General features: G+C 41.0%; 4 protein-coding genes across 4 annotated transcripts; all 4 read left to right on the top strand.

The window, feature by feature from the left end:
* Positions 1–223: 223 nt before the first annotated feature.
* LOC130539260 (alpha-amylase) lies at positions 224–2904 on the top strand. Its single transcript, XM_057057474.1, has 9 exons — positions 224–436; positions 620–766; positions 870–1067; positions 1132–1362; positions 1542–1675; positions 1865–2087; positions 2166–2287; positions 2363–2488; positions 2682–2904. The coding sequence occupies exons 1-9, from the start codon at positions 269–271 to the stop codon at positions 2869–2871; spliced, it is 1539 nt and encodes a 512-aa protein (XP_056913454.1). The 5' UTR covers positions 224–268; the 3' UTR covers positions 2872–2904.
* A 3618-nt stretch (positions 2905–6522) lies between these two features.
* On the top strand, positions 6523–9301 carry LOC130539098 (alpha-amylase-like). Its single transcript, XM_057057209.1, has 9 exons — positions 6523–6727; positions 6820–6966; positions 7239–7436; positions 7512–7742; positions 7925–8058; positions 8248–8470; positions 8549–8670; positions 8761–8886; positions 9079–9301. Exons 1-9 carry the CDS (start codon positions 6560–6562, stop codon positions 9266–9268), a joined length of 1539 nt encoding a protein of 512 aa, XP_056913189.1. The 5' UTR covers positions 6523–6559; the 3' UTR covers positions 9269–9301.
* Positions 9302–12440: 3139 nt separating this feature from the next.
* Positions 12441–15663, top strand: LOC130539097 (alpha-amylase-like). The gene is made up of 9 exons (XM_057057208.1): positions 12441–12641; positions 12734–12880; positions 13110–13307; positions 13382–13612; positions 13720–13853; positions 14042–14264; positions 14343–14464; positions 14543–14668; positions 15404–15663. The coding sequence occupies exons 1-9, from the start codon at positions 12474–12476 to the stop codon at positions 15591–15593; spliced, it is 1539 nt and encodes a 512-aa protein (XP_056913188.1). The 5' UTR covers positions 12441–12473; the 3' UTR covers positions 15594–15663.
* Positions 15664–21463: 5800 nt separating this feature from the next.
* On the top strand, positions 21464–24408 carry LOC130539096 (alpha-amylase-like). Its single transcript, XM_057057207.1, has 9 exons — positions 21464–21646; positions 21739–21885; positions 22160–22357; positions 22433–22663; positions 23066–23199; positions 23389–23611; positions 23690–23811; positions 23890–24015; positions 24208–24408. Exons 1-9 carry the CDS (start codon positions 21470–21472, stop codon positions 24395–24397), a joined length of 1548 nt encoding a protein of 515 aa, XP_056913187.1. The 5' UTR covers positions 21464–21469; the 3' UTR covers positions 24398–24408.
* Positions 24409–27928: the final 3520 nt, after the last annotated feature.

Here is a 27928-nt window from a genome sequence, read left to right as displayed (position 1 = left end):
CTTTCGAATTTGAATCTTAAAAATAATAGGAATTTCAGCACAACACATATCAGATGTTTTTAAAACATTATTTATGTGACATAAACAGAATGTTTGACACATGATATGTGTGTAACCTAGAAAGTCTGGGAATGTTGCACCTGTGCAATCGCTGATGTGTTTTGGAAATTTGCCAACATTTCATTGGTCAAGCACAGAGAGATAATAAGTATAAATACAACTGTCTGACAGCAGTAAAGTCATCCAGGGGGACTTTTCCACAGAAAGCATGAAGTTCCTCATTCTGGTGGCTTTGTTTGGGCTCGGCTTCGCCCAGCACAACCCCCACCTCCAACATGGGAGGACCTCCATTGTCCACTTGTTTGAGTGGCGCTGGGCAGACATCGCTGCTGAGTGTGAGCGCTTCTTGGGTCCCAATGGCTTTGGTGGAGTTCAGGTATGAAAGGGACATTCTGTCTGCTTATTAAATACAAATGCAAAATGTCATACTTAACACATTTAGAAGCACTTCTTTGTTCTAAATATTCAAACATTAAGAACTTTATCACAGTCTCACAACATGCTCATGTGAAACTTAAATTGCACTACAGTTTGAAAGTATTTCCTCTATTCTGCTCAGATTTCCCCTCCCAATGAGCACATAGTTCTTAACAGCCCGTGGAGGCCCTGGTGGCAGAGATACCAGCCAATCAGCTACAACTTGTGCTCCAGATCTGGAAGTGAGAATGAGCTGAGAGACATGATCACCAGATGCAACAATGTTGGGGTAAAAACTGAATATCAACTGTTGACACCATTATTCTCAGCATTGAACACACACTACAGACTTCATATGTATATTGCGCTTACAAACCATTATTTACTTGAAGGTCAACATCTACGTGGATGCTGTCATCAACCACATGTGTGGTGCAGGTGGCGGTGAGGGAACACACTCCTCATGTGGCAGCTGGTTCAGTGCAGGCAGGAAAGACTTCCCCTCTGTCCCATTTTCCAACATGGACTTCAATGATCACAAATGTAGAACTGGCAGTGGAAATATTGAAAACTACGGCGATGCTAATCAGGTAAGTCATTCAGGCAGCAAGTATGGTTTTTAGCCATGTGATGATACTAAGTTGACCTCTTCAGGTACGTGACTGTCGTCTGGTTGGTCTCCTGGATCTCGCCCTGGAGAAAGATTACGTGAGAGGTAAGGTGGCTGACTACATGAACAAGCTTATCAACATGGGTGTGGCTGGATTCAGAGTGGATGCCTGCAAACACATGTGGCCCGGTGACCTGTCTGCCATCTACGATCGACTGCACAACCTAAACACCAAGTGGTTCCCCAACGGATCAAGGCCTTTCATCTTCCAGGAGGTCAGGCTTAACTTTTTAGCAGCCTAAAAGGAACTAATCAAAAAAAATATAGAAAACTGAATGTAAAGCAATACATTAGCATCTTTGGATGAGACAAAAAGAAAAAGGTTATACACAGGTTACACATCATGTTTTGTTACAATAACATTGAGAAAATTAAAAATTGAATTTGCTTTCAGGTTATTGACCTGGGAGGTGAGCCTATTACCTCCAGAGAGTACTTCCATCTGGGCAGGGTGACTGAGTTTAAATATGGTGCCAAACTGGGAACTGTCTTCAGAAAATGGAATAATGAAAAGTTGATGTACACCAAGTAGGTCTTTCTTTGTCATGTCTAAATGGAAAGATTTTTCTCTTTAATTTTATGATTTGACAGTAATCCAAAACTCTTCACTGAGGAGCTCGATGAAATTCAGCCCAGTCTTCTTATTCTGACTCTGCAGTCGACCCAGTTTGATGGAAGGTGTCAGTGATTTGGTTTCCATTTTGTGCTTGTGTGCAGGAACTGGGGAGAGGGTTGGGGTTTCATGTCTAATGGCAATGCTCTTGTCTTCGTTGACAACCATGACAACCAGAGAGGACATGGTGCTGGTGGAGCATCTATTGTTACCTTCTGGGATGCCAGGCTCCACAAGATGGCTGTAGGGTACATGCTGGCTCACCCATATGGAGTAACCAGGGTGATGTCAAGCTTCCGTTGGAACCGCCACATTGTCAATGGAAAGGTAGAGCTGATAACACACTACTGTAACAAGTGTGTGCAACAAGTAGTTGTTCATCATGAATTTATCTTTGATATGTAGGACCAGAATGACTGGATGGGCCCTCCCAGCCACCCTGATGGATCAACCAAATCTGTTCCCATCAACCCAGATGAGACTTGTGGTGATGGATGGGTGTGTGAGCACAGATGGCGTCAGATCAAGTGAGTTTTCAAAAAGCTAGGAATGAAGCAACTGCTGACCTTGTTTGAGGTTATTTTAACACATCTGTCTTTTAGGAACATGGTGATTTTCCGCAATGTTGTCAATGGACAACCTCATTCCAACTGGTGGGATAATAACAGCAACCAGGTTGCCTTTGGACGTGGTAATCGTGGTTTCATCGTCTTTAACAATGATGATTGGTAAGCTTAACTATTCAGAAAGATCTTCACCCAATATTCAGACACATAACTACCTCTGGTGCAATGTGCCTAATGGCATCATTTAGTTTAAATATTTTTCATGGTCCCCCATTACATAATACATTTAAATTATAAAAAATAATTTTAAAAGACAAATTCACTGTAACTTTATCCATCATTCCTTCCCCACCAGGGACCTGGATGTGACCCTTAACACAGGCATGCCTGGTGGCACCTATTGTGATGTCATTTCTGGCCAGAAAGAGGGTGGCCGGTGTACTGGCAAGCAGATCCACGTGGGTGGTGATGGTCGTGCACACTTCAAGATTAGCAACAGGGATGAAGACACTTTTGTTGCTATTCATGCTGAATCCAAGCTGTAGCCAAACACCTAAAAATAAAATTTTAAAAATGCATTAAGCACCTTTTTTTTTTAAAAAAATATTGGGATGTAGTTTCCTTTGTATTAGACAGATACGCTTTGTCAAAAAGACTGTTCTTGTGTTTTAAACTATTTGAGTGGAGGAAGGGTGGATAGCGCAAATCGAAATGTCTGGAGGCTAACAAAATATACAAATGAAATCCAAAAGTAGTAATATAAAGACATAACTAAGCAATAAAAAAGATACTAAAACAAAAACAACAAAAGAACAAGTATGACTAAGAATAATAATTATGTTAATAATATAAAGACAGAAGGATGTGGGGATTTCAGAGACGATTACAACAAGAATAAGACTGTGATCCAGTGCTTAACAAACTACCAACATCTGTAGCACAAACCAAAAGATGTTTCCCTTTTATCATTCAAATTTCAAAACATTCATCTTACCCAGAGGGACATATTTGCTCCACAGGGACACAGACCCACAGATACCCAGTTCCCCTGTGCATATGACCTCCACTACCCCAGAAGCATCGGCAAAAGGATCCACGAGATCACAGCTGTCTCAATTCTCTCAGTCCCAAAGACTATCAGGCATCCAGGGTCAAATGTACTAATCAGACCCTTGAAAGAGATCTAGAGCAACCCTATTCCTCTGAAACCTGTGCCATCTATTGACGAACCATCTCGCTAGATAATGGAAGATATTACTGGGGTGCCACAACACATGGACAGGAGGGCACGTGTTTAGCTATAAGAAATGCAACCTGTATAGTGTTCACAATTTTCAGAATACCTCAGAGCTATATTGAATAATTTGTGCCTTGTGTAATTATGATGTGGAGAATGTTAAGCTCGGGAGGACTGGCGGTCAAGTGTGGCGGAACCCCAAAGAAGGCTGACAGACACGGGAATTAAAAGTAACTCAGACGACTTTAATGAACCAAAAAAAGGACAGGAGGGAAGAAACTAAATGAGGAGGGAGGCCGAGACAAACTATAGGGGGCGTGGGGGAATGTCTTGGATGCGGCAGACGAACCAAGTCCGAGATCCGGGGGCGAGAGTCTGTGGGGGAGTCCAAGTGTCCAGAGGCCAGGGGAAATCCGTCCGAGGAAGGGGAAGAGGTCAGAGGAAGTGGGGCTAGGAAGGTTGCAGAGGAGCAGGGGGAGACGCTGGAGAATGCTGGGAGTCGCAGGGAGTCGCTGGAAGATGCAGGGAGACACAGAGAGGCGCTGGGGGTTGCTGGGAGTCGCAGGGAGACACAGAGAGGCGCTGGAGGTCGCTGGAAGACGCAGGGAGACAGAGGCGCTGGGGGTCGCTGGAGTCGCTGGAAGACGCAGGGAGACACAGAGAGGCGCTGGGGGTCGCTGGAAGACGCAGGGAGACACAGAGAGGCGCTGGGGGTCGCTGGCAGTCGCTGGAAGACGCAGGGAGACACAGAGAGGCGCTGGGGGTCGCTGGGAGTCGCTGGAAGACGCAGGGAGACACAGAGAGGCGCTGGAGGTCGCTGGAGGTCGCTGGAGGTCGCTGGAAGACGCAGGGAGACACAGAGAGGCGCTGGGGAGCCTGGAGAGATGCTGGGTCAACGGGAACGTGATGCCAAAACATCAGTTAGATCAAGCACTGGCCTGAGTGCAGAGGGGCCTTTTATGGATGCAGAGTCGTTTGGGCGGATTGGGTGCAGCTGGAGGAGAGGGCACGGGTGGTGGTGGTTGAGCTGATTGCTCAGGAGGAGGTGGGGCCAGAGTAGGAGTCACAACAGAGAACTTGGTATTCTGAACATTGAAGGATGTGTATTTGGCAGTAAAGTCATTTATGTTTTGGCGTTGGGCTGTTAGATAAGTCTGCCTCTATTTTGAGCTTGGAAGAGAAATTGAAATAAGTTTGCTGGAAATTAGTCAAAACATTTTCAGTAGCTGTCAATATTTCAACAAATGGTCAACTCCAAAAACTCCAAATTGTTTTACCAGATTCTAGAATAAGTCAATTACTATCATGAATATTGTTCTCTTTTGGTACTCTGGCTTTCCCCACAGGTATTCAACAGTTTGTTTTTTTTTTGGGGGGGGGGGGGGGGAGTAGGTGAATCGGTGACTAAAAGGGGTGTAGCTGTGAATGCAAGGTTGGCTCATTTGGCTATCAGTTCTGCATATCCTTGGTATGCATTTCAAATACGTTTTTTAAGTACAACAAAGTAATACTGGTGAAAAAAGTATAACCAAAATTTTCTAAATCATCCTCTTAGTGGTGTTGTGTGGGTTACATGAGGCAAACATGTCCCCTTTGTTTGTTTGGATAGACTCGGAACACCTCATGGAAAAGCTTTAATTGATAACAACCATCAAGGTGAGCCACTCTCATACGACCTTTAAACATTTTAAGTCAGTCATTGCAAAAATTTATTTATTCAATGTCTCTTTATCATCATTTTATCAGTGTGAGAATAGCTGCAAATTTTACATTAAAGCTCTATCCTAACTACTTTTAATAAGTAGTTGGAGATTGTATTTTTTCGCGGTTATGTTTTTTGAATTTTTATTGTCAAACTTTAAAATGTTTTCTACCTGAATCATAGGGTTCACATTGTTTAACTTTTTTTTCCATTTCTTCATGTTTGTAGATAAAGATAGTTACATTTACACTGCAAAAAATGAATTGTTTCAATGATATGTTAGCTTGTTACTACAGTCATTGAGGATTGTGGGATCTATTTCAGTTGACAACTTTTCTATCTAGAGTTCATATTTTCTCTTCCATCGAGCTTGGTTTCTCCAGAAACTCATTTTTTTCCCCCACAGACCATATACATGCCCAGTTGGTTGACTGGAGAACTAAACTGGTATTGCTCATCAATAAGCGTCACAGGATAAAACAAAGCATGATATATACAAAAGGAACATATAAGAAAATGGTCAGGTTGTCTCCTGCTATCCTGAGGCGATAGAACATCAGCTAAAGTAGGTCTCAGGGTTCTGGTTAGGAGTGATAATAAGTAGTTACAGCATTGCTATATGAACAGTTTGAACCTAACAAGGATATTTACAACAAAAATGTCCAGAAATATAGTCTATAGAAATATATTAAATAGTGAAATGTAAATGTTGACTGTTAAATGTAAATATTATATATTACAGATAAATCTTAAATCTAAGTGACTCATTTGAACTAAATATTTAGTATGTAAATGTACACTGCTTGGAACAGGAAGGTCTAAAAAGCCCAGGAGCTTGTGCAGTGTTTTCAGAATCAAATAACAAATTAAACCCAATATATCTGGGGAAATGAACATTTTTACTCTTACTACATAGCAATTTATGTTTTAATTATCCTAAAAAGTCACAGTTTTAAACCAGGATTGTTGTTTTTATTTTTTTTTAAGCGTGAGCTGCTTTACAAACAGCCCCCCATAGAATATGCATGAAGCTCGCGATCTAATTATTTGCAAATTATCTTTTAGTTGCAAATTTTTAAAAGGAATGTAAAAATAAAGACAAGAAAAAAGATAACTTTTTGTTAGGATTTTTTTCTTGAAACTTTGGGTCTTTGCGGGACTATGTGTGAATATCACACCTGTTTACCATGTTGATATTTGCTAGAGTCTCATTGGTTGAGCAAGGAGAGGATAGAAGTATAAATAACAGTTAAGTAGCAGCGAAATCATCCAGGGTGACTTTTCCACGGAAACCATGAAGGTGTTTATTCTGGTGGCTTTGTTTGGGCTCAGCTTTGCCCAACACAATCCTCATTTCAAGGACGGCAGGACCTCCATTGTCCACCTGTTTGAGTGGCGCTGGGCAGACATCGCTGCGGAGTGTGAGCGCTTCTTGGCTCCCAATGGCTTTGGTGGAGTTCAGGTACATACAGCTGAAGAAAGAAGGAAAATCCAACACTACAGGTGTATATTTTAATTTCAACCACTGCTCTTTGTACAATCTGTACTGCTCAGATTTCCCCTCCAAGTGAGCACGTAGTTTTGGACAGCCCATGGAGGCCCTGGTGGCAGAGATACCAACCAATCGGCTACAACCTGTGCTCAAGATCTGGAAGTGAGAATGAGCTGAGAGACATGATCACCAGATGCAACAATGTTGGGGTAAGGTCTTAAGGAGATACAATCTATACCTTCTTCCGACTGTAATGTATCATTTTATATTCATATCTCTATTTTTCACGTATCGTCCCTGGGACCCCAAAACTAATTAAGCAGTTAAGAAGACAAGACGAGACTAATCTAATATATATTTTTTAATCTTATAAAAATTCATTAATTACATGTGTTATGAGATTAACCCAAATGGAATTCTCCAAAATGTGAGGACGACAAGGCAGCATGTGCTGAGTTTTTCTTAATTTGTCAATTTTTAGGTTAACATCTACATCGATGCTGTCATTAACCATATGTGCCGTGAGAACAATGGTGCTGAAACACACTCCTCATGTGGCAGCTGGTTCAATGCAGGCATGAAAGACTTCCCCTCTGTCCCCTATTCCGACTTGGACTTTAATAATTATAAGTGTAAAACCAGCAGTGGCAACATTGAAAATTATCATGATGTGTATCAGGTAAATAAATCAATTTTGTCCACACTTACCGAACAGTGTTTTTAAAAAAAATTGATTTAATGATTCAATGTTTAGGTGCGCGACTGTCGTCTAGATGGCCTCCTGGATCTTGCCCTTGAAAAAGATTACGTGAGAGCTAAGGTGGCCGACTACATGAACAAGCTTATCAACATGGGTGCGGCTGGATTCAGAGTGGATGCCTGCAAGCACATGTGGCCTGGTGACCTGTCTACAGTCTATGGTGGACTGCACAACCTCAACACCAAGTGGTTCCCCAATGGGTCAAGGCCTTTTATCTTCCAGGAGGTCAGGATGAACTTTTTAGTAGCCTAAAAAGAACTAATCAAAAAAAATATAGAAAACTGAATGTAAAGCAATACATTAGCATCTTTGGATGAGACAGAAAGAAAAAGGATATACACAGGTTACACATCATGTTTTGTTACTACAATACCATTGAGGTAATTAAAATTAAAATTTGCTTTCAGGTTATTGATCTGGGAGGTGAGACTATTACCTCACGAGAGTACTTCCATCTGGGCAGGGTGACTGAGTTTAAATATGGTGCCAAACTGGGAACTGTCTTCAGAAAATGGAATAATGAAAAGTTGATGTACACCAAGTAGGTCTTTCTTTGTCATGTCTAAATGGAACGATTTTTCTCTTTAATTTTATGAATTGACAGTAATCTAAAACTCTTCACTGAGGAGCTCGATGAAATTCAGCCCAGTCTTCTTATTATGACTCTGCAGTCGACCCAGTTTGATGGAAGGTGTCAGTGATTTGGTTTCCATTTTGTGCTTGTGTGCAGGAACTGGGGAGAGGGTTGGGGTTTCATGCCTTATGGCAATGCTCTTGTCTTTGTTGACAACCATGACAACCAGAGAGGACATGGTGCTGGTGGAGCATCTATTGTTACCTTCTGGGATGCCAGGCTTCACAAGATGGCTGTAGGGTACATGCTGGCTCACCCATATGGAGTAACCAGGGTGATGTCAAGCTTCCGTTGGAACCGCCACATTGTCAATGGAAAGGTAGAGCTGATAACACACTACTGTAACAAGTGTGTGCAACAAGTAGTTGTTCATCATGGATTTATCTTTGATATGTAGGACCAGAATGACTGGATGGGCCCTCCCAGCCACCCTGATGGATCAACCAAATCTGTTCCCATCAACCCAGATGAGACTTGTGGTGATGGATGGGTGTGTGAGCACAGATGGCGTCAGATCAAGTGAGTTTTCAAAAAGCCAGAGACAATAAAGCCATTGCTGACCTTGTGATCCCATCAGTTTGAGGTTATTTTAACACATCTGTCTTTTAGGAACATGGTGATTTTCCGCAATGTTGTCAATGGACAACCTCATTCCAACTGGTGGGATAATAACAGCAACCAGGTTGCCTTTGGACGTGGTAATCGTGGTTTCATCGTCTTTAACAATGATGATTGGTAAGCTTAACTATTCAGAAAGATCTTCACCCAATATTCAGACACATAACTACCTCTGGTGCAATGTGCCAAATGGCATCATTTAGTTCAAATATTTTTCATGGTCCCCCATTACATAATACATTTAAATTATAAAAATAATTTAAAAAGACAAGTTCACTCTAACTTTATCCATCATTCCTTCCCCACCAGGGACCTGGATGTGACCCTTAACACAGGCATGCCTGGTGGCACCTATTGTGATGTCATTTCTGGCCAGAAAGAGGGTGGCCAGTGTACTGGCAAGCAGATCCACGTGGGTGGTGATGGTCGTGCACACTTCAAGATCAGCAACAGGGATGAAGACCACTTTGTTGCTATTCATGCTGAATCCAAGCTGTAGCCAAACACCTAAAAATAAAATTTTAAAAATGCATTAAGCACCTTTTTTTAAAAAAAAATATTGGGATGTAGTTTCCTTTGTATTAGACAGATACGCTTTGTCAAAAAGACTGTTCTTGTGTTTTAAACTATTTGAGTGGAGGAAGGGTGGATAGCGCAAATCGAAATGTCTGGAGGCTAACAAAATATACAAATGAAATCCAAAAGTAGTAATATAAAGACATAACTAAGCAATAAAAAAGATACTAAAACAAAAACAACAAAAGAACAAGTATGACTAAGAATAATAATTATGTTAATAATATAAATAAAGACAGAAGGATGTGGGGATTTCAGAGACGATTACAACAAGAATAAGACTGTGATCCAGTGCTTAACAAACTACCAACATCTGTAGCACAAACCAAAAGATGTTTCCCTTTTATCATTCAAATTTCAAAACATTCATCTTACCCAGAGGGACATATTTGCTCCACAGGGACACAGACCTACAGATACCCAGTTCCCCTGTGCATATGACCTCCACTACCCCAGAAGCATTGGCAAAAGGATCCACAAGATCACAGCTGTCTCGATTCTCTCAGTCCCAAAGACTATCAGGCATCCAGGGTCAAATGTACTACTCAGACCCTTGAAAGAGATCTAGAGCAACCCTATTCCTCTGAAACCTGTGCCATCTATTGACGAACCATCTCGCTAGATAATGGAAGATATTACTGGGGTGCCACAACACATGGACAGGAGGGCACGTGTTTAGCTATAAGAAATGCAACCTGTATAGTGTTCACAATTTTCAGAATACCTCAGAGCTATATTGAATAATTTGTCCCTTGTTTAATTATGATGTAGAGAACTTGGTATTCTGAACATTGAAGGATGTGTATTTGGCAGTAAAGTCATTTATGTTTTGGCGTTGAGCTGTTAGATAAGTCTGCCTCTATTTTGAGCTTGGAAGAGAAATTGAAATAAGTTTGTTGGAAATTAGTCAAAACATTTTCAGTAGCTGTCAATATTTCAACAAATGGTCAACTCCAAAAACTCCAAATTGTTTTACCAGATTCTAGAATAAGTAAATTTCTATCATGAATAATGTTCTCTTCTGGTACTCTGGCTTTCCCCACAGGTATTCGATGGGTTTTTTTTTTTGGGGGGGGGGGGATAGGTGAATCGGTGACTAAAAGGGGTGTAGCTGTGAATGCAAGGTTGGCTCATTTGGCTATCAGTTCTGCATATCCTTGGTATGCATTTCAAATATGTTTTTTAAGTACAACAAAGTAATGCTGGTGAAAAAAATATAACCAAAATTTTCTAAATCATCCTCTTAGTGGTGTTGTGTGGGTTACATGAGGCAAACATGTCCCCTTTGTTTGTTTGGATAGACTCGAACACCTCATGGAAAAACTTTAATTGATAACAACCATCAAGGTGAGCCACTCTCATACGACCTTTAAACATTTTAAGTCAGTCATTGCAAAAATTTATTTATTCAATGTCTCTTTATCATCATTTTATCAGTGTGAGAATAGCTGCAAATTTTACATTAAAGCTCTATCCTAACTACTTTTAATAAGTAGTTGGAGATTGTTTTTTTTCGTGGTTATGTTTTTTGAATTTTTATTGTCAAACTTTAAAATGTTTTCTACCTGAATCATAGGGTTCACATTGTTTAAGTTTTTTTCCCATTTCTTCATGCTTGTAGATAAAGATAGTTACATTTACACTGCAAAAAATGAATTGTTTTAATGATATGTTAGCTTGTTACTACAGTCATTGAGGATTGTGGGATCTATTGCAGTTGACAACTTTTCTATCTAGAGTTCATATTTTCTCTTGCATCGATCTTGGTTTCTCCAGAAACTCATTTTTTTCCCCCACAGACCATATACATGCCCAGTTGGTTGACTGGAGAACTAAACTGGTATTGCTCATTAATACCAGTATGTAAGAGAACAAAGTGATGTTTAATTGAACAAAAAAAATCTATAACCTCTTTTGTCCTTTATTGCTTATGTGTAATTGAGTGTAAGGTCAAGGTTGAATAAGCGCCCGTCATGATAACAATGGACTGATAATATATGGGTTGCTGCTTGTAAAGCAGCTCATGCAGAAAATAAGACAGCAAATGTTTGTCAGATTTAGCTTAAAACTATATTCAAGAGTGGTGGTATTTTTTTTAAAATTCACTTTTTAGGATTGTTAGGGAGGAAGAAAGTGATCAGTTTTCTTCCCGTGCTGTTGCCATCAGAGGAATGAGACGGAAGTTTCAGTTTACTTGCTGCAAGGGCAACCACACGTCTGCAGTGTGAGCTACAAGTGTGGGCCCCGGTGAGGTTTATTTTTATAGTAGCACACGAACATGTAAGATTACAATAAGCGTAAGAGTAAGCGTCATATGATAAAGCGTAAGCGTCACAGGATAAAACAAAGGATGGTATATACAAAAGGAACATATAAGAAAATGGTCAGGTTGTCTCCTGCTATCCTGAGGCGATAGAACATCAGCTAAAGTAGGTTCTGGTTAGGAGTGATAATAAGTAGTTACAGCATTGCTATATGAACAGTTTGAACCTAACAAGGATATTTACAACAAAAATGTCCAGAAATATAGTCTATAGAAATATATTAAATAGTGAAATGTAAATGTTGACTGTTAAATGTAAATATTATATCTTACAGATAAATCTTAAATCTAAATCTAAGTGATTCATTTGAACTAAATATTTAGTATGTAAATGTATACTGCTTGGAACACTGCAGTGTTTTCAGAATCAAATAACAAATTAAACCCAATATATCCGGGGAAATGAACATTTTTACTCTTACTACATAGCAATTTATGTTTTAATTATCCTAAAAGGTCACAGTTTTAAACCAGGATTGCTGTTTTTATTTTTTTTAAGCGTGAGCTGCTTTACAAACAGCCCCCCATAGAATATGCATGAAGCTCGCAATCTAATTATTTGCAAATTATCTTTTAGATGCAAATTTTTAAAAGGAATGTAAAAATAAAGACAAGAAAAAAGATAACTTTTTGTTGGGAGTTTTTTCTTTAAACTTTGGGTCTTTGCGGGACTATGTGTGAATATCACACCTGTTTACCATGTTGATATTTGCTAGAGTCTCATTGGTTGAGCAAGGAGAGGACAGAAGTATAAATAACAGTTAAGTAGCAGCGAAATCATCCAGGGTGACTTTCCACGGAAACCATGAAGGTGTTTATTCTGGTGGCTTTGTTTGGGCTCAGCTTTGCCCAACACAATCCTCATTTCAAGGACGGCAGGACCTCCATTGTCCACCTGTTTGAGTGGCGCTGGGCAGACATCGCTGAGGAGTGTGAGCGCTTCTTGGCTCCCAATGGCTTTGGTGGAGTTCAGGTACATACAGCTGAAGAAAGAAGGAAAATCCAACACTACAAGTGTATATTTTAATTTCAACAATTGCTCTTTGTACAATCTGTACTGCTCAGATTTCCCCTCCAAGTGAGCACATAGTTTTGGACAGCCCATGGAGGCCCTGGTGGCAGAGATATCAACCAATTGGCTACAACCTGTGCTCAAGATCTGGAAGTGAGAATGAGCTGAGAGACATGATCACCAGATGCAACAATGTTGGGGTAAGGCCTTAAGGAGATACAATTTGACATTGTGTACCTTCTTCCTACTGTAATGTATTTTTGCCAAAAAATTAAATGATTGAAAATATTCTGATATTTCTTAAATTCTACAAAAATACAACTTAGTTCTCAACACGTATTATGAGATTAATGCAAAGTGAATTCCCTAAATGGTGTGAGGATGACAAGGCAGCAGGTGCTGAGAATTTCTCAATTTTTGAATTTTTAGGTCAACATCTACGTGGATGCTGTCATCAACCACATGTGTGGAGCGAGTGGTGGTGAGGGAACACACTCCTCATGTGGCAGCTGGTTCAATGCAGGCACGAAAGACTTCCCCTCTGTCCCCTATTCCTACTTGGACTTTAATGATTATAAGTGTAAAACCAGCAGTGGCGACATTGAAAATTATCATGATATGTATCAGGTAAATAACTCAACTTTGTCAACACTTACCGAACAGTTTTTAAAAAAAAAAAGATTTAATGATTCAATGTTTAGGTGCGTGACTGTCGTCTAGTCAGTCTCCTGGATCTCGCCCTGGAAAAAGATTACGTGAGAGGTAAGGTGGTCGACTACATGAACACGCTTATCAACATGGGTGTGGCTGGATTCAGAGTGGATGCCTGCAAGCACATGTGGCCCGGTGACCTGTCTGCAGTCTATGGTGGACTGCACAACCTCAACATCAAGTGGTTCCCCAACGGATCAAGGCCTTTCATCTTCCAGGAGGTCAGGCTTAGGTTTTTAGTAGCCTAAAAAGAACTAATAAAAAAAAGACTGAAAACTGAATGTAAAGAAATACATCAGCAGTAATTAAAATTTGAATTTGCTTTCAGGTTATTGATCTGGGAGGTGAGACTATTACCGCTCGAGAGTACTTCCATCTGGGCAGGGTGACAGAGTTCAAATATGGTGCCAAACTGGGAACTGTCTTCAGAAAATGGAATAATGAAAAGTTGATGTACACCAAGTAGGTCTTTCTTTGTCATGTCTAAATGGAAAGATTTTTCTCTTTAATTTATGATTTGACAGTAATCCAAAACTCTTCACTGAGGAGCTCGATGAAATTCAGCCCAGTCTTCTTATTCTGACTCTGCAGTTGACCCAGTTTGATGGAAGGTGTCAGTGATTTGGTTTCCATTTTGTGCTTGTGTGCAGGAGCTGGGGAGAGGGTTGGGGTTTCATGTCTAATGGCAATGCTCTTGTCTTTGTTGACAACCATGACAACCAGAGAGGACATGGTGCTGGTGGAGCATCTATTGTTACCTTCTGGGATGCCAGGCTCCACAAGATGGCTGTAGGATACATGCTGGCTCACCCATATGGAGTAACCAGGGTGATGTCAAGCTTCCGTTGGAACCGCCACATTGTCAATGGAAAGGTAGAGGTGATAACACACTACTGTAACAAGTGTGTGCAACAAGTAGTTGTTCATCATGGATTTATCTTTGATATGTAGGACCAGAATGACTGGATGGGCCCTCCCAGCCACCCTGATGGATCAACCAAATCTGTTCCCATCAACCCAGATGAGACTTGTGGTGATGGATGGGTGTGTGAGCACAGATGGCGTCAGATCAAGTGAGTTTTCAAAAAGCTAGAGGCAATGAAGCGACTGCTGACCTTGTTTGAGGTTATTTTAACACATCTGTCTTTTAGGAACATGGTGATTTTCCGCAATGTTGTCAATGGACAACCTCATTCCAACTGGTGGGATAATAACAGCAACCAGGTTGCCTTTGGACGTGGTAATCGTGGTTTCATCGTCTTTAACAATGATGATTGGTAAGCTTAACTATTCAGAAAGATCTTCACCCAATATTCAGACACATAACTACCTCTGGTGCAATGTGCCAAATGGCATCATTTAGTTCAAATATTTTTCATGGTCCCCCATTACATAATACATTTAAATTATAATTTAAATTATAATTATGGTTTCATCATCTTTAATAATGATGATTGGTAAGCGTAACTATTTAGAAAAATCTTCACTTAATATAACCATTCACTGCAGGAGTTCTTTTTAACTATGGGGGGAAGGAACTTTAAAGAACCTCTTACTTAGCTCTCTCAATTGTCATGTCTCCACCCTTTGGTGACATCACAAGTTTCGATATGAGCTTCATTGTTTGATAGTTTTGACCGTGACCGTGATCGCCTGGATAAGCCACCAAAAGCAAAAATCATTGCAAAAACCAATGAGTAAGGTGAGAATCTGAGATGATATACAGCAACTGCATTTCTGGTTTGTGTGTTCATGTGAATGGCTGCGTCTGCTAGCTAGGCTAATGCTCCTCTAATGCTGGGCTTTGCGTCAATTTGTGATCTAAATTTAGCACCCATTAGCCTTTATGGGCCATAAGTATGGATTTGGTTAGGCCCAGGAAAAGTTACTGTAAATGGCTTTTAAGGGGAGGTTCCTGCAGTGGAGCCATGCACCAATGGCCCTGACCCTGTATGTTACACATAAGTAAGGGAAGTTGACTGTAACTTTATCCATCATTCCTTCCCCACCAGGGACCTGGATGTGACCCTTAACACAGGCATGCCTGGCGGCACCTATTGTGATGTCATTTCTGGCCAGAAAGAAGAAGGCCGGTGTACTGGCAAGCAGATCCATGTGGATGGCGATGGTCGTGCACATTTCAATATTAGCAACCGAGATGAGGACCCCTTTGTTGCTATTCATGCTGAATCCAAGCTGTAAACAAACCCCTTATAAAATGAATCATTTAAAAAAAAAAGAAGACATCAAGCATCTTGTTTTGAAATATTGGGATCTGGGTCTTTTGTGTTTGACAGATTTGTCTGCCATGGCAAAACAACAAACAAAATAATCTACCATCTAAAAAACTTATTAACAAAATCCAAAATCAAACAAAACAATAATAAATAACATTCACTGATCCTAACACCCAAAAATAGAAGAAATATAATATGGCAGTTCACGTCTATGGCTTCACAATCAGTAATATTTAAGTGGGTTCCAAATACATGCCCAAAGTGATAAACAAGGTTCAGTGCAACTTGGGAGTAAAGTGAAGTGGTGTAAATTCAAACAAAGAACTCAGCACAACAACAGCTCAACAAACACAAAATTCAGCACACAGTCTGTCTTGAATCCGTCAGCTTATATGTGGGTCAACACCTCCAGAGCAGCCAATCAGGATGCAGGACCGCTGATTATCCTCAAGTGGAACTTGTTAACAACCTGCACCTGACACCTGACAGAGAGACGTCTCTTTCATTGGTAGAACATAGAATCAAAACCAAATATCTCCCTTGACATAATGACCTCTGAAGCAAGACAAAATGTCATGCTAAGGTTAAAATCATGATGTTGCTAAAGTTCAGTCTCAGTCAGCCCACTGCCTGGACCCTGTGTACGACTATGATTTTAGCTTTTGATTCATCATATAGTTAACCAATGTACAATGATCTTAGTTTATGGTTCATCATATGTAATCAAATGTAATAACTATAACTGTGTAGGCATATGCAGGTGTGTTTCCAAGTGCAACAGCCACAGAATGTTCTTCCTACCAACTCTTGCTGAAAGCGGCGTTCGCCATGCTGAAGCTTTAACAAGGTAAGTGCGATATATGTGTTGGGGTACAGGGTCCCCGGTTGTGCGTTTTTTGTTTTTTTCCTATAGGGGGCTTGGAGGAGCTTATGATTTGCTGCAGGTGGCGCCGCAGGTGGGCGCACCTGTCGGCAATCTACATCAGGCCACCTATTTAAGGACGGAGTGCCTGTCTACCAGTGTTAGAGAGTTTTTGGTTTTTTTCCCCTCTGGTCTCTATGTCACCCTGTGGGCGTGGAGAGTGCGTGGGACTTGACTCCTGTGTTGGCTCTGCTCGGAAGCTCTTTGTGTGCCTCGGAAGGCTGGACGAGTGCTTTCCTGCAGTCCAGGAGGACTGCCAGTCAGATTTGTTTGTTAAATAAAGACTAGTCTTTGGACTTTATCACTGCGTTTTGCCTGCCTCCTGTAAAAACCCAAACCCTAACAATATGACTGCTACATAAACATTGTGGAGGATCCTATCTCCTACACTCAACCTCTGAACAGGTCAGCTTGACCTCCTCAAACTTTCAGCTATCTGGTGCCTCTCGTCTCAAGGACGAGAGGCACCAGATAGCAGAGCTTGTCCTGAGAGAAAAACAAGATGTGTTTAAGTTAAACATGAGTGCACATTTGTGAGACAGTGCATTCCATGGCAAGGTACACAAACGGACTGTTTTAGAAAGGCAACTGTGTAAGGCGTCACCCCGTCTGGAGTGGTACAGTAGGTTTGGTAACTTGGAGACTGGAGGCGGTGCAGCGGCGGCTTATGTCCCAGGTGACTGACTTTTTGGTTTTGACTTGCCACCAGGCTTGGTTCTGTGTGATCTTTGTTTTTTACTTTTTACCCTTTTTTGATTGATTGGCTGCTGTAATTCTGATTGCTTTTTAACCTTAATAAACACTGAGCGACTTTTGAAAAAGGACGATCTTCTGCTACTCTGTGTTGCATTTTTGGACATGAACACGCAGACAGAAGCCTTCTGAGCAGAAAGGCCCCCCACCTCCTCCCCCTCCTCCTCCCCACGGCAAGGCTCTGGACAGGAGGCTGAAAAAAATCCTGTTATCACCTCTCACTCTGACACCAAAATTTACAATATTCTGAATGCGACCAAGGGTAAACAAGTGCTATGGCCTTCGCAGTATGCAGAGCTAAACCTATTTATTTATTTATTTACTTATGTACTTACTTAAAAAAACATGAGAAGAGTAAGGCAGAATTGCTCTCTTCACCAGTACAGCCTCTTGATTATTGTAAAACAGCACCATTGTCTGGAGGCTAATATTCATACAGATTTTACAACATCATTTATTGTGTATTCACATAATTTGAATAACCAAATGGATTATACGGATATTTGGACAGACATGCACTTCCCCCAAGCTCCCCCACAGTCCAAGCAAGGATAATTGGTAATGAAGATGAACGAATGACTAAACGTACACTTATACATTTAAATGATTTTAATTTATTTTAACGGTAGACCATGTGTGATGCTCTTTTATAGCTAGCAATTTACAGAATAATAACATGATTGAAAATACCACAAAGATGAGGAGCTATGTTTATAATGATGCTTGTTCAGAAGGTTACGACTCAATCATCTCTGACCAACACGTTCACTGATCATCAAAGCAGCGCATGGTCACATCAAAGGAGCGAGAGAGAGTTTTGACGAGAGTGGCACGATGAGAGGATGATAAAGTTACGTTTTGGATTTATTCGATTCCGTTCTGAGTCAACAGAAAACTTTTAGACTTTTGTCAGTTTGTAATTTAAATCCATGAGAATGTAAGATTAATCAGATGTTAACTGTGATAGATATTCGTGCTTTAGTAGCACGGCGTATTTGCCATTGTTCGCTATTTTCAATGCGATATTATCATCAGCTTGGGTTGTTGCATTGAATTTATTTAACCTTGTGCGCTCTCTTGGTTATAACATATTTTCTCAGTGTTTGCAAATCTGCGCAGAAATGTCTTTTTATTGAAATATCAGCGTAGTTTTCTTATATAGCCCAGTTTATAGTGTGTAGTTCATCTCTGCTCATACTTATAGTAATATTAAGTTATTCATATATGTTATTCCTAATGCAGGAACCACACACACACGTACCATTCAAGAGCTCCATCTGCATTAAATAATCCCCATTAATCTTCCCATAGTATCAATAGTAATAATTATTAACATTTAATTTCAGTTGCAGATTTGATGGCCAGATCAATTGTGGGGCAGCTTTGGGGACCTGCATGTTCATTTGACAGGATTGAGGACATCAAAGAAATTCTAAATCCTGTCACCAGAACATGGAAATCATCTGAGCTGGTTCTTCGAGATAAATTTTCCATTTAGTCTATGAAGTTATGGTTATTCAGCCGGTTCAAAGAATTTGTTTAGTCAGAAAGTTCTATTATTCTTTTCAACCTGGTTGTTGTCTCTCCTTCATGATGGTGTTGCAGCTTCAGAGTCAGGAGTCAGGTTCGGTATATTTGTATGATGCGCCGGTAGAGACGCACTCTGATTCAAGTAAGTTTTAATGTATTTATGAATAAAACAGCTAATTCAGTGGGCCTCAGACTACATGCGCAGATCAGTTGCAACATGCACTTGTTTGCAAATTTTGCAACCCAAATGATCATACAAATAAAAGACGGTCAACAAAAAATTTCAGCTACCCAACTCCCCTCTCTCCTGTCAAAGTGCAAGTGATTCACCCTTTATATAACCTACACCTATCATCCTCAGTACACGTGACCCAGACCCCATGCATCACCATGACAACCAGACACGACCGACACAAGTCTAATACTGATATCACTAACTACTATAACTACAACTGTTACACACTACATTTTGAATCTGTCATTCCTTATTCATAAATGATGAGAGAGAATAAATGACTCTGTCTTTGGTTATTATCAGGATTCCGAAAGGAAAGCCATTGAAGTGAAGTGTTGATTTTGTTGGGATTTATTATAGGGTGCAGTACATTATCAAGCAGTTTTCTTTTCTTTTTTAATGTTCAGCAATATTGAAATGAATATTTCTATTCCACAGAGATATAAATAGTACTTTGGGGTGTATGTATGGTATAATGTTATTTCTTTGGCAGTCCCAAAAGGAATAAGGACTCCATTCTGCATTGCGTGGCAAGTGGAGTCCTTTGTCCCTCATGTACTCTGCCACCGGTTTTTGTAACGGCAGCTGCACCAGGAAATAGAAAATAAGAAGCTCTCATATGTTGCTGGAAAGGCAGTAGGTTATGAATTATGATCCCGGTCAAAGATTTAAGAGTGCATCTGTAGGATGGTACGATAATGTCCAACTGGGTTTTAAATATTTTATTTAGAGTTGAGATAGGAAGAATCAGAGTTACAGCTTCAGTGATGATACAGTCGTCAGACTTGAAACAGTTGTAGGCGAATATCTATAAAGTATATAACTGCCACAAGGGGGGACTACAGTCATGAACATTAGTTAATAGGTACCGGTAGGTTCCCAGCAACACTTGGCTCCTGCCAGTGGGGCTTTCGTACAATAAACATTGAGTTTAGTAGATTGAGATAAAGCCAGTCAGCTGCTTTTAGACACACGTCACACTGAGCAGATGGCAGCTCCAAAGAAGTCTGAAGCTACAGCTGAAACTGGTCAGCAGGTAAAACAACATCTTTATTTCCAAGGTAGTTTTCTATGTAGAAGGCTTCTTCAGTTCTGAACTGAACTGAAGAAGCCTTCTGGATAGAAGGCGAAACGTCTTCAAGAGAAGAAACCCAGTCCAGTTGACATAGAAAACTACCTTGGATACAATGACCTGGATGATTGACAATCTACACAGACATCTTGCATCACATTTTGGCAAAGATACCCTTCGTTTGGTGCGAGAGCTTGAGAAAACAGCCAAGAAGTTAGCGGACTTTAAGAACCACCTCCGCTTCAACCTCAGATGTCGACAGCAGAAAACATCTTTATTTATGTTCCACCTGCATGATAACCCCCTTAAAAAAGCACTATACACAAAGTTTTATTTATTTAGTTTCTCTGCATCTTTTTATCTGTGCGAGAAAGTCTGCTAATTTTGTGTTGATGTTACATTCACACTACTTTTAATGTGTAGTTGGACTTTGTATTTGTTTTCCTTATTTTGTTTAATTTTTATTTTCTAGAATCAAACTTCCACCTAAATCATAGCAGAGCACATCATTTGAGTTCCATTTTATTTTCGCATGCATGTGGATAAAGATAACTACATTTGAATAAACAGTATTATTTTTTAAATTATGTCTTTATTTGTTTCTACTGTGCTTCAAATGAATAAAGTTATGGATTATATTGCAGTTAAAGACTTTTCTATGTGACTTTTCTTGTTTCTCCAAGATACTTAGTTTTCCTTCCATAGAACAACTTCTGTCTTGAACTTCTTATGTGTAGTTCGGTCAAGAAATAAAAAGGTTTCTGAATGGTAACAATGGACTGACAATTCATAAATTTCCAACTAATACCTATAAACATGCACACGCATATATATAATATCAAACTAATCTCTACATAGTTTTTTCTTCTAACTTTTGTTTCATGTGGGATTATATGTCACGATTTGTTCCAAAATACAAGGTGGGATCCGAGAATGCAGACAGGTGAGGCAAAAAAGGGTTTATTTAGAAGATTGTCAAAAGTGGAGGAAAATGCGCATGCCGTTCGTTCATGCAGTTGTGAACATATCTGGGGCACGAAAGACCAAAGACCAAATAATCTGATGCTGAACAACTTTTATCGGCTGCTTAAAAGGGTGTGGAAGTAGCCAGCATGAGCCAGAGAGATGGGACAACCACGCCCCCTAGGGTAAACACAGAACAACAAAAACCCAAACTCACGCACCAAAGCCAGGATCACAACATTAAATGCAAACATGACACCTGTTAAACATGTTGATATTTGCTAGAGTCTCATTGGTTGAGCGAAGAAAGGATAGATGTATAAATAACAGTTAAGTAGCAGCGAAATCATCCAGGGTGACTTTTCCATGGAAACCATGAAGGTGTTTATTCTGGTGGCTTTGTTTGGGCTCAGCTTTGCCCAACACAATCCCTATTTCAAGGACGGCAGGACCTCCTTTGTTCACCTGTTTGAGTGGCGGTGGGCAGACATCGCTGAGGAGTGTGAGCGCTTCTTGGGTCCAAATGGCTTTGGTGGAGTTCAGGTACATACAGCTGAAGAAAGAAGGAAAATCCAACACTACAGGTGTAAATTTTAATTTCAACAATTGCTCTTTGTACAATCTGTACTGCTCAGATTTCCCCTCCAAGTGAGAACATAGTTTTGGACAGCCCATGGAGGCCCTGGTGGCAGAGATACCAACCAATCGGCTACAACCTGTGCTCAAGATCTGGAAGTGAGAATGAGCTGAGAGACATGATCACCAGATGCAACAATGTTGGGGTAAGGCCTTAAGGAGATACAATCTATACCTTCTTCCGACTGTAATGTATCATTTTATATTCATATCTCTATTTTTCACGTATCGTCCCTGGGACCCCAAAACTAATTAAGCAGTTAAGAAGACAAGACGAGACTAATCTAATATATATTTTTTAATCTTATGAAAATTCATTAATTACATGTGTTATGAGATTAACCCAAATGGAATTCTCCAAAATGTGTGAGGATGACAAGGCAGCATGTGCTGAGTTTTTCTTAATTTGTGAATTTTTAGGTTAACATCTACATCGATGCTGTCATTAACCATATGTGCCGTGAGAACAATGGTGCTGAAACACACTCCTCATGTGGCAGCTGGTTCAATGCAGGCATGAAAGACTTCCCCTCTGTCCCCTATTCCTACTTGGACTTTAATGATTATAAGTGTAAAACCAGCAGTGGCAACATTGAAAATTATCATGATGTGTATCAGGTAAATAAATCAATTTTGTCCACACTTACCGAACAGTGTTTTTAAAAAAAATTGATTTAATGATTCAATGTTTAGGTGCGCGACTGTCGTCTAGATGGCCTCCTGGATCTCGCCCTTGAAAAAGATTACGTGAGAGCTAAGGTGGCCGACTACATGAACAAGCTTATCAACATGGGTGCGGCTGGATTCAGAGTGGATGCCTGCAAGCACATGTGGCCCGGTGACCTGTCTACAGTCTATGGTGGACTGCACAACCTCAACACCAAGTGGTTCCCCAATGGGTCAAGGCCTTTTATCTTCCAGGAGGTCAGGATGAACTTTTTAGTAGCCTAAAAAGAACTAATAAAAAAAAGATTCTGAAAACTGAATGTAAAGAAATACATCAGCATCTTTGGAGAGAGAAAGAAAAAGGCTATACACAGGTTGCACATCATGTTTTGTTACTACAATAACATTGAGGAAATTAAAATTTGAATTTGCTTTCAGGTTATTGATCTGGGAAGTGAGCCAATTAGTTGGACAGAAATAAACCAGGAAACGTTGTTGGCATGATGTACAAGAAAGAAAGAAAAAAAAATAAACAAAGGAGTATATATATATATAAATCAATACATTTACAGAAGCACCATCAAGTAACCAAGAAAGGAAGGCATCACACGTTGTAACTATGATAACATTATGAACACTAATATTTGCTTTTGCTTTCAGGTTATTGATCTGGGAGGTGAGCCTATTACCTCCAGAGAGTACTTCCATCTGGGCAGGGTGACTGAGTTTAAATATGGTGCCAAACTGGGAACTGTCTTCAGAAAATGGAATAATGAAAAGTTGATGTACACCAAGTAGGTCTTTCTTTGTCATGTCTAAATGGAAAGATTTTTCTCTTTAATTTTATGAATTGACAGTAATCCAAAACTCTTCACTGAGGAGCTCGATGAAATTCAGCCCAGTCTTCTTATTCTGACTCTGCAGTCGACCCAGTTTGATGGAAGGTGTCAGTGATTTGGTTTCCATTTTGTGCTTGTGTGCAGGAACTGGGGAGAGGGTTGGGGTTTCATGCCTTATGGCAATGCTCTTGTCTTCGTTGACAACCATGACAACCAGAGAGGACATGGTGCTGGTGGAGCATCTATTGTTACCTTCTGGGATGCCAGGCTCCACAAGATGGCTGTAGGGTACATGCTGGCTCACCCATATGGAGTAACCAGGGTGATGTCAAGCTTCCGTTGGAACCGCCACATTGTCAATGGAAAGGTAGAGCTGATAACATGCTGCTGAAACAAATGTGTGCAACAAGTAGTTATTATTCATGAATTTATCTTTGACGTATAGGACAAGAATGACTGGATGGGTCCTCCCAGCCACCCTGATGGATCAACCAAATCTGTTCCCATCAACCCAGATGAGACTTGTGGTGATGGATGGGTGTGTGAGCACAGATGGCGTCAGATCAAGTGAGTTTTCAAAAAGCTAGAGGCAATGAAGCGACTGCTGACCTTGTTTGAGGTTATTTTAACACATCTGTTTTTTAGGAACATGGTGATTTTCCGCAATGTTGTCAATGGACAACCTCATTCCAACTGGTGGGATAATAACAGCAACCAGGTTGCCTTTGGACGTGGTAATCGTGGTTTCATCGTCTTTAACAATGATGATTGGTAAGCTTAACTATTCAGAAAGATCTTCACCCAATATTCAGACACATAACTACCTCTGGTGCAATGTGCCAAATGGCATCATTTAGTTCAAATATTTTTCATGGTCCCCCATTACATAATACATTTAAATTATAAAAATAATTTAAAAAGACAAGTTCACTCTAACTTTATCCATCATTCCTTCCCCACCAGGGACCTGGATGTGACCCTTAACACAGGCATGCCTGGTGGCACCTATTGTGATGTCATTTCTGGCCAGAAAGAGGGTGGCCGGTGTACTGGCAAGCAGATCCACGTGGGTGGTGATGGTCGTGCACACTTCAAGATCAGCAACAGGGATGAGGACCCCTTTGTTGCTATTCATGCTGAATCCAAGCTGTAAACAAACCCTTACATTTTTAAAAACATAAGCATCTTGTTTTCAAATATTGTCATCCAGTTTCCTTTGTGTTGGACAGATTTATCTCATAGTAACAACTGTGTTAAGAAATGCAAATTAGGGGAAATAGACAAGATAAACACTGTAATGAGGTGCTTAACAAACAAACAACATGTGTATCACAAATCAAAAAGTGTATCCCTTTTTCATTCAATTTTAAAAACAGTCATCCCAAGCAAATCTTTAAAATCTTTTGCCTGCTAAGTGGTGATTCGTGTGGTTATTGTGTTCTGTATGTAACTGTGCTTGTGTGCAATTGTGGCCACCCATACAGTGTACTGAAGGTGTGCCATGCTCAAGTGTGGTACTGTTGCACTTACTACCTATTGTGAGTAAACCTAAGACTAAACCTGTCTGACAGATAAAGCATACTCAAAATTTTGGTACATACTTGTACATACCCACACATTTACACTGACATATTAGCCACCCTCTCTCTCTCTCTCATAACCCTATACCCAAACTGAATAAGAGGGCCCTTATTCATCCCACAGGGACAGAGACCAAGAGGTACCAGTCCCCTGCTACAAATGTACTATCCCACTATCCGAACAGCATCCCCAAAGGATGGCCCAAGAGCACCGCAGCCTCAGTCATCCCAGTCCCCTGCTGCAAATGTACTATCCCACTATCCAAACAGCATCCCCAAAGGATGGCCCAAGAGCACCACAGCCTCAGTCATCCCAGTCCGAAAGACTATCAGGCATCTGTGGCCTTATCTTCTATTTGGACTCCTGGAGGAGATCTAAAGCAACTTTATCGCTTTTGGATCTTGTGCCAACTATGGTCTAACCATCCCCTCTCTGCTAAATTATGAAAACTATCATTGGGTTCAGGAAACATTGAAATTTCACCAACTGACACCAGATGACATTGTCTCCAAGCCTACATGAACAAGCTTACAACATGGGTGTGGCTGGATTCAGAGTGTATGCCTGCAAACACATGTGGCCTGGTGAGCTGTCTGCAGTCTTTGTTGGACTGCACAACCAAAAACAAACCAAAGAATAAAGAGCTGACTGACAGCTGAATGAAAAGCATTAGAATAAGTATCTTTGGCTAAGACAGTAAGAAAAAAAACAAATGGATGATATAAACAGGATATACGTGATGTTATATAACTACAATAACATTGAACCAATATTTGCTTTTGCTTTCAGGTTATTGATTTGGGAGGTGAGCCTATTATCTCTAGAGATTACTTCCATCTGGGCCGGGTGACTGAGTTTAAATATGGTGCCAAACAAGGACAACTACCTGACGCTCATGATTGCAACTTGGGGGAATCTGGGAGTAGTGAAGTTGTGTGGCGTACATGTCCTCTTTGTTTAAATAACTGCATTACGACCTCATAGAAAAGCTTTCATTGATATGTCAATGCAAATTTTAGATTGGTAATTTTTTTCAAAGTAAAGTTCAACCTTTGCTGCACCCATGCCGTCTTTCGAGGATAATGTCCCAGGTGAGCAAGAGGGTGTAACTTCCCTTGTCTTGGTTGATGGTCCCACTCTCATGCTTTCTTATCCCGGTGGTCTCCTTGATCAATTTTCTGAACTTTTTGTGTCTGACGTGATGATTTTTGCCATTATCCTGGTCTATGATATTCTGCAGGATTTTTCGTTTTCTTGTTCGCCTTTGTGGACTGGTGAATCGTGCTACTTCACCTATTCTGTTTGACATTCCTTTTTTCTTGTGGTGAATGGACTTTTCTATGACCATGAATCTTATGGTCTAGATTATTTTTTCCTAGTGATTAAACTGTTTGTTGTGGGTGTCGTCTATAGTGTTCAGATGGTTGGTGAGTTCTTGTGTACGTCCACATAATGTTTCACGAGTGATGGTGTCTATTGCGTGGGCGCTGTCTGAATGGCATTGCTTTCTAGGTCATCCATGAAAATGCTCCTCATTATCATGATAGTGGGTCTCCCATTGCAAAGCCTTCTTTCCGTCTGTAGAATTTTGTTTACTGAGAATATATTGAATTGGCTACAAACAATAAAAGGGTAAAGATGTCAGTTAGGGTTGTGCATTTCTTCAGAGAAGAAGCTTTTCTTTAGGCCAAAATAATAAAACAATTTACCTTCTGAACTAAGCCACTATTAACTTAACCCCAAGTCAAACAAAAGAGATCACGGATCTGAACTCCCAAGGTTAACAAAACAGGAAAAACCAGCTTCAACAAAATATGGCAGTTCACCTCTACTGCTTCTCAATCAGCACTATTTAAGTTAGTGCTGATTGAGAAGCTTAAGGAAGGTTATTGCAACTCAGTAAAGTGAAGTGGTATCAATATGAAAAAACTCAGTTGGAGCAATGACAGCTTCCCAAACACAGAATTCAAGGATAGAAAAAAAAGTCACACCCTTTACTACCCCTATCTGTCTTGACTCCTTCAGATTATATGTGGGTCAACACCTCCAGAACAGCCATTCAGGATGCCAGAACGCTGATTATTATATTGTGGGGCGGCCGACCGCGTGCGGCCGTCATGGCGGCGAACGCCAACCTGAACGGGTTGAGCAGGAGACACGGAGTGAAGGTGGGAGCGGGCTCTGTGCTCAGTGTGGAGGAGGTGGCTCTGGCTGTGGGCCAGGAAATCGGTCACAGCGCCGTGAAGTCTGCCGCCCGCATGAACAGGGCGGTGGTGCTGTTCGTAGAGAACGTGGATCAGGCAAACAGGTTGGTGGAGACGGGGATCACCGTGGGGGGGCAGTTCGTTCAGGTGACTCCGCTGACGCAGCCGGCAGCACGGATTACCTTGTCCAACGTGCCGCCGTTCATCGGCGATGAGTTCCTGGAGAGAGAACTGTCCCGACATGGGAAACTGCTGTCCCCCATTAGGAAGTTGTTGTCGGGTTGTCGGTCGCCATTGTTGAGACACGTAGGCGGGGAAGGAAATGGATCTAACTGGGGTGGCTTTTGAAGTGTTGGGCGGGCTGGGTGAGACTGGGGATGGAATGAATGAAATAAGTGAACTGGGTGAGCCAGGAGAGATGGGAGACATGGGTGAAACCGGTGAGCAGGGTGTAGCTGTAGGTGACGTGGGGCAGGAGACAGGTGAGCGCGGGGCGCCAGGGAAAATAGCTGGCGAGCTTGGTGTGGGAGGAATGACCACAGGTGAGCAGGGTGAGGTGAGCATTAGCACAGGTGAGCTGGGTGAGGGAGGTGCAGGTACAAGTGAGGCCAGCGGGGGGGGGGGGTGTCTGAATGGCGGCCAGCTCCCGCAAAGCGGCGCAGAAAGCAGAAAAATGTAATGAACGACGGTGGTGACAGAAAAGCTGGACGGCTGGAGGATGCAGCTGCTGCCACGGATACCAGCGACCAAGAGTACATGTCCAATGCCAGTGAGCTCCCAAACACGGTGGCGGACAGCAAGAGGAATGACTTGTACCCCCCGAGCATGATCAAGAACTTTCTCACGAAGACCAAAGGCATGAGGGGCCCTGATTTGGGGATTTACTTCCCCGACAAGCT

This window comes from Takifugu flavidus, chromosome 15 (genome assembly GCF_003711565.1).
Source record: "Takifugu flavidus isolate HTHZ2018 chromosome 15, ASM371156v2, whole genome shotgun sequence".
Classification (NCBI taxonomy): domain Eukaryota; kingdom Metazoa; phylum Chordata; class Actinopteri; order Tetraodontiformes; family Tetraodontidae; genus Takifugu; species Takifugu flavidus.
Note: the sequence above shows the minus strand (reverse complement) of the source record. Positions and strands in the feature narration are given on the sequence as shown.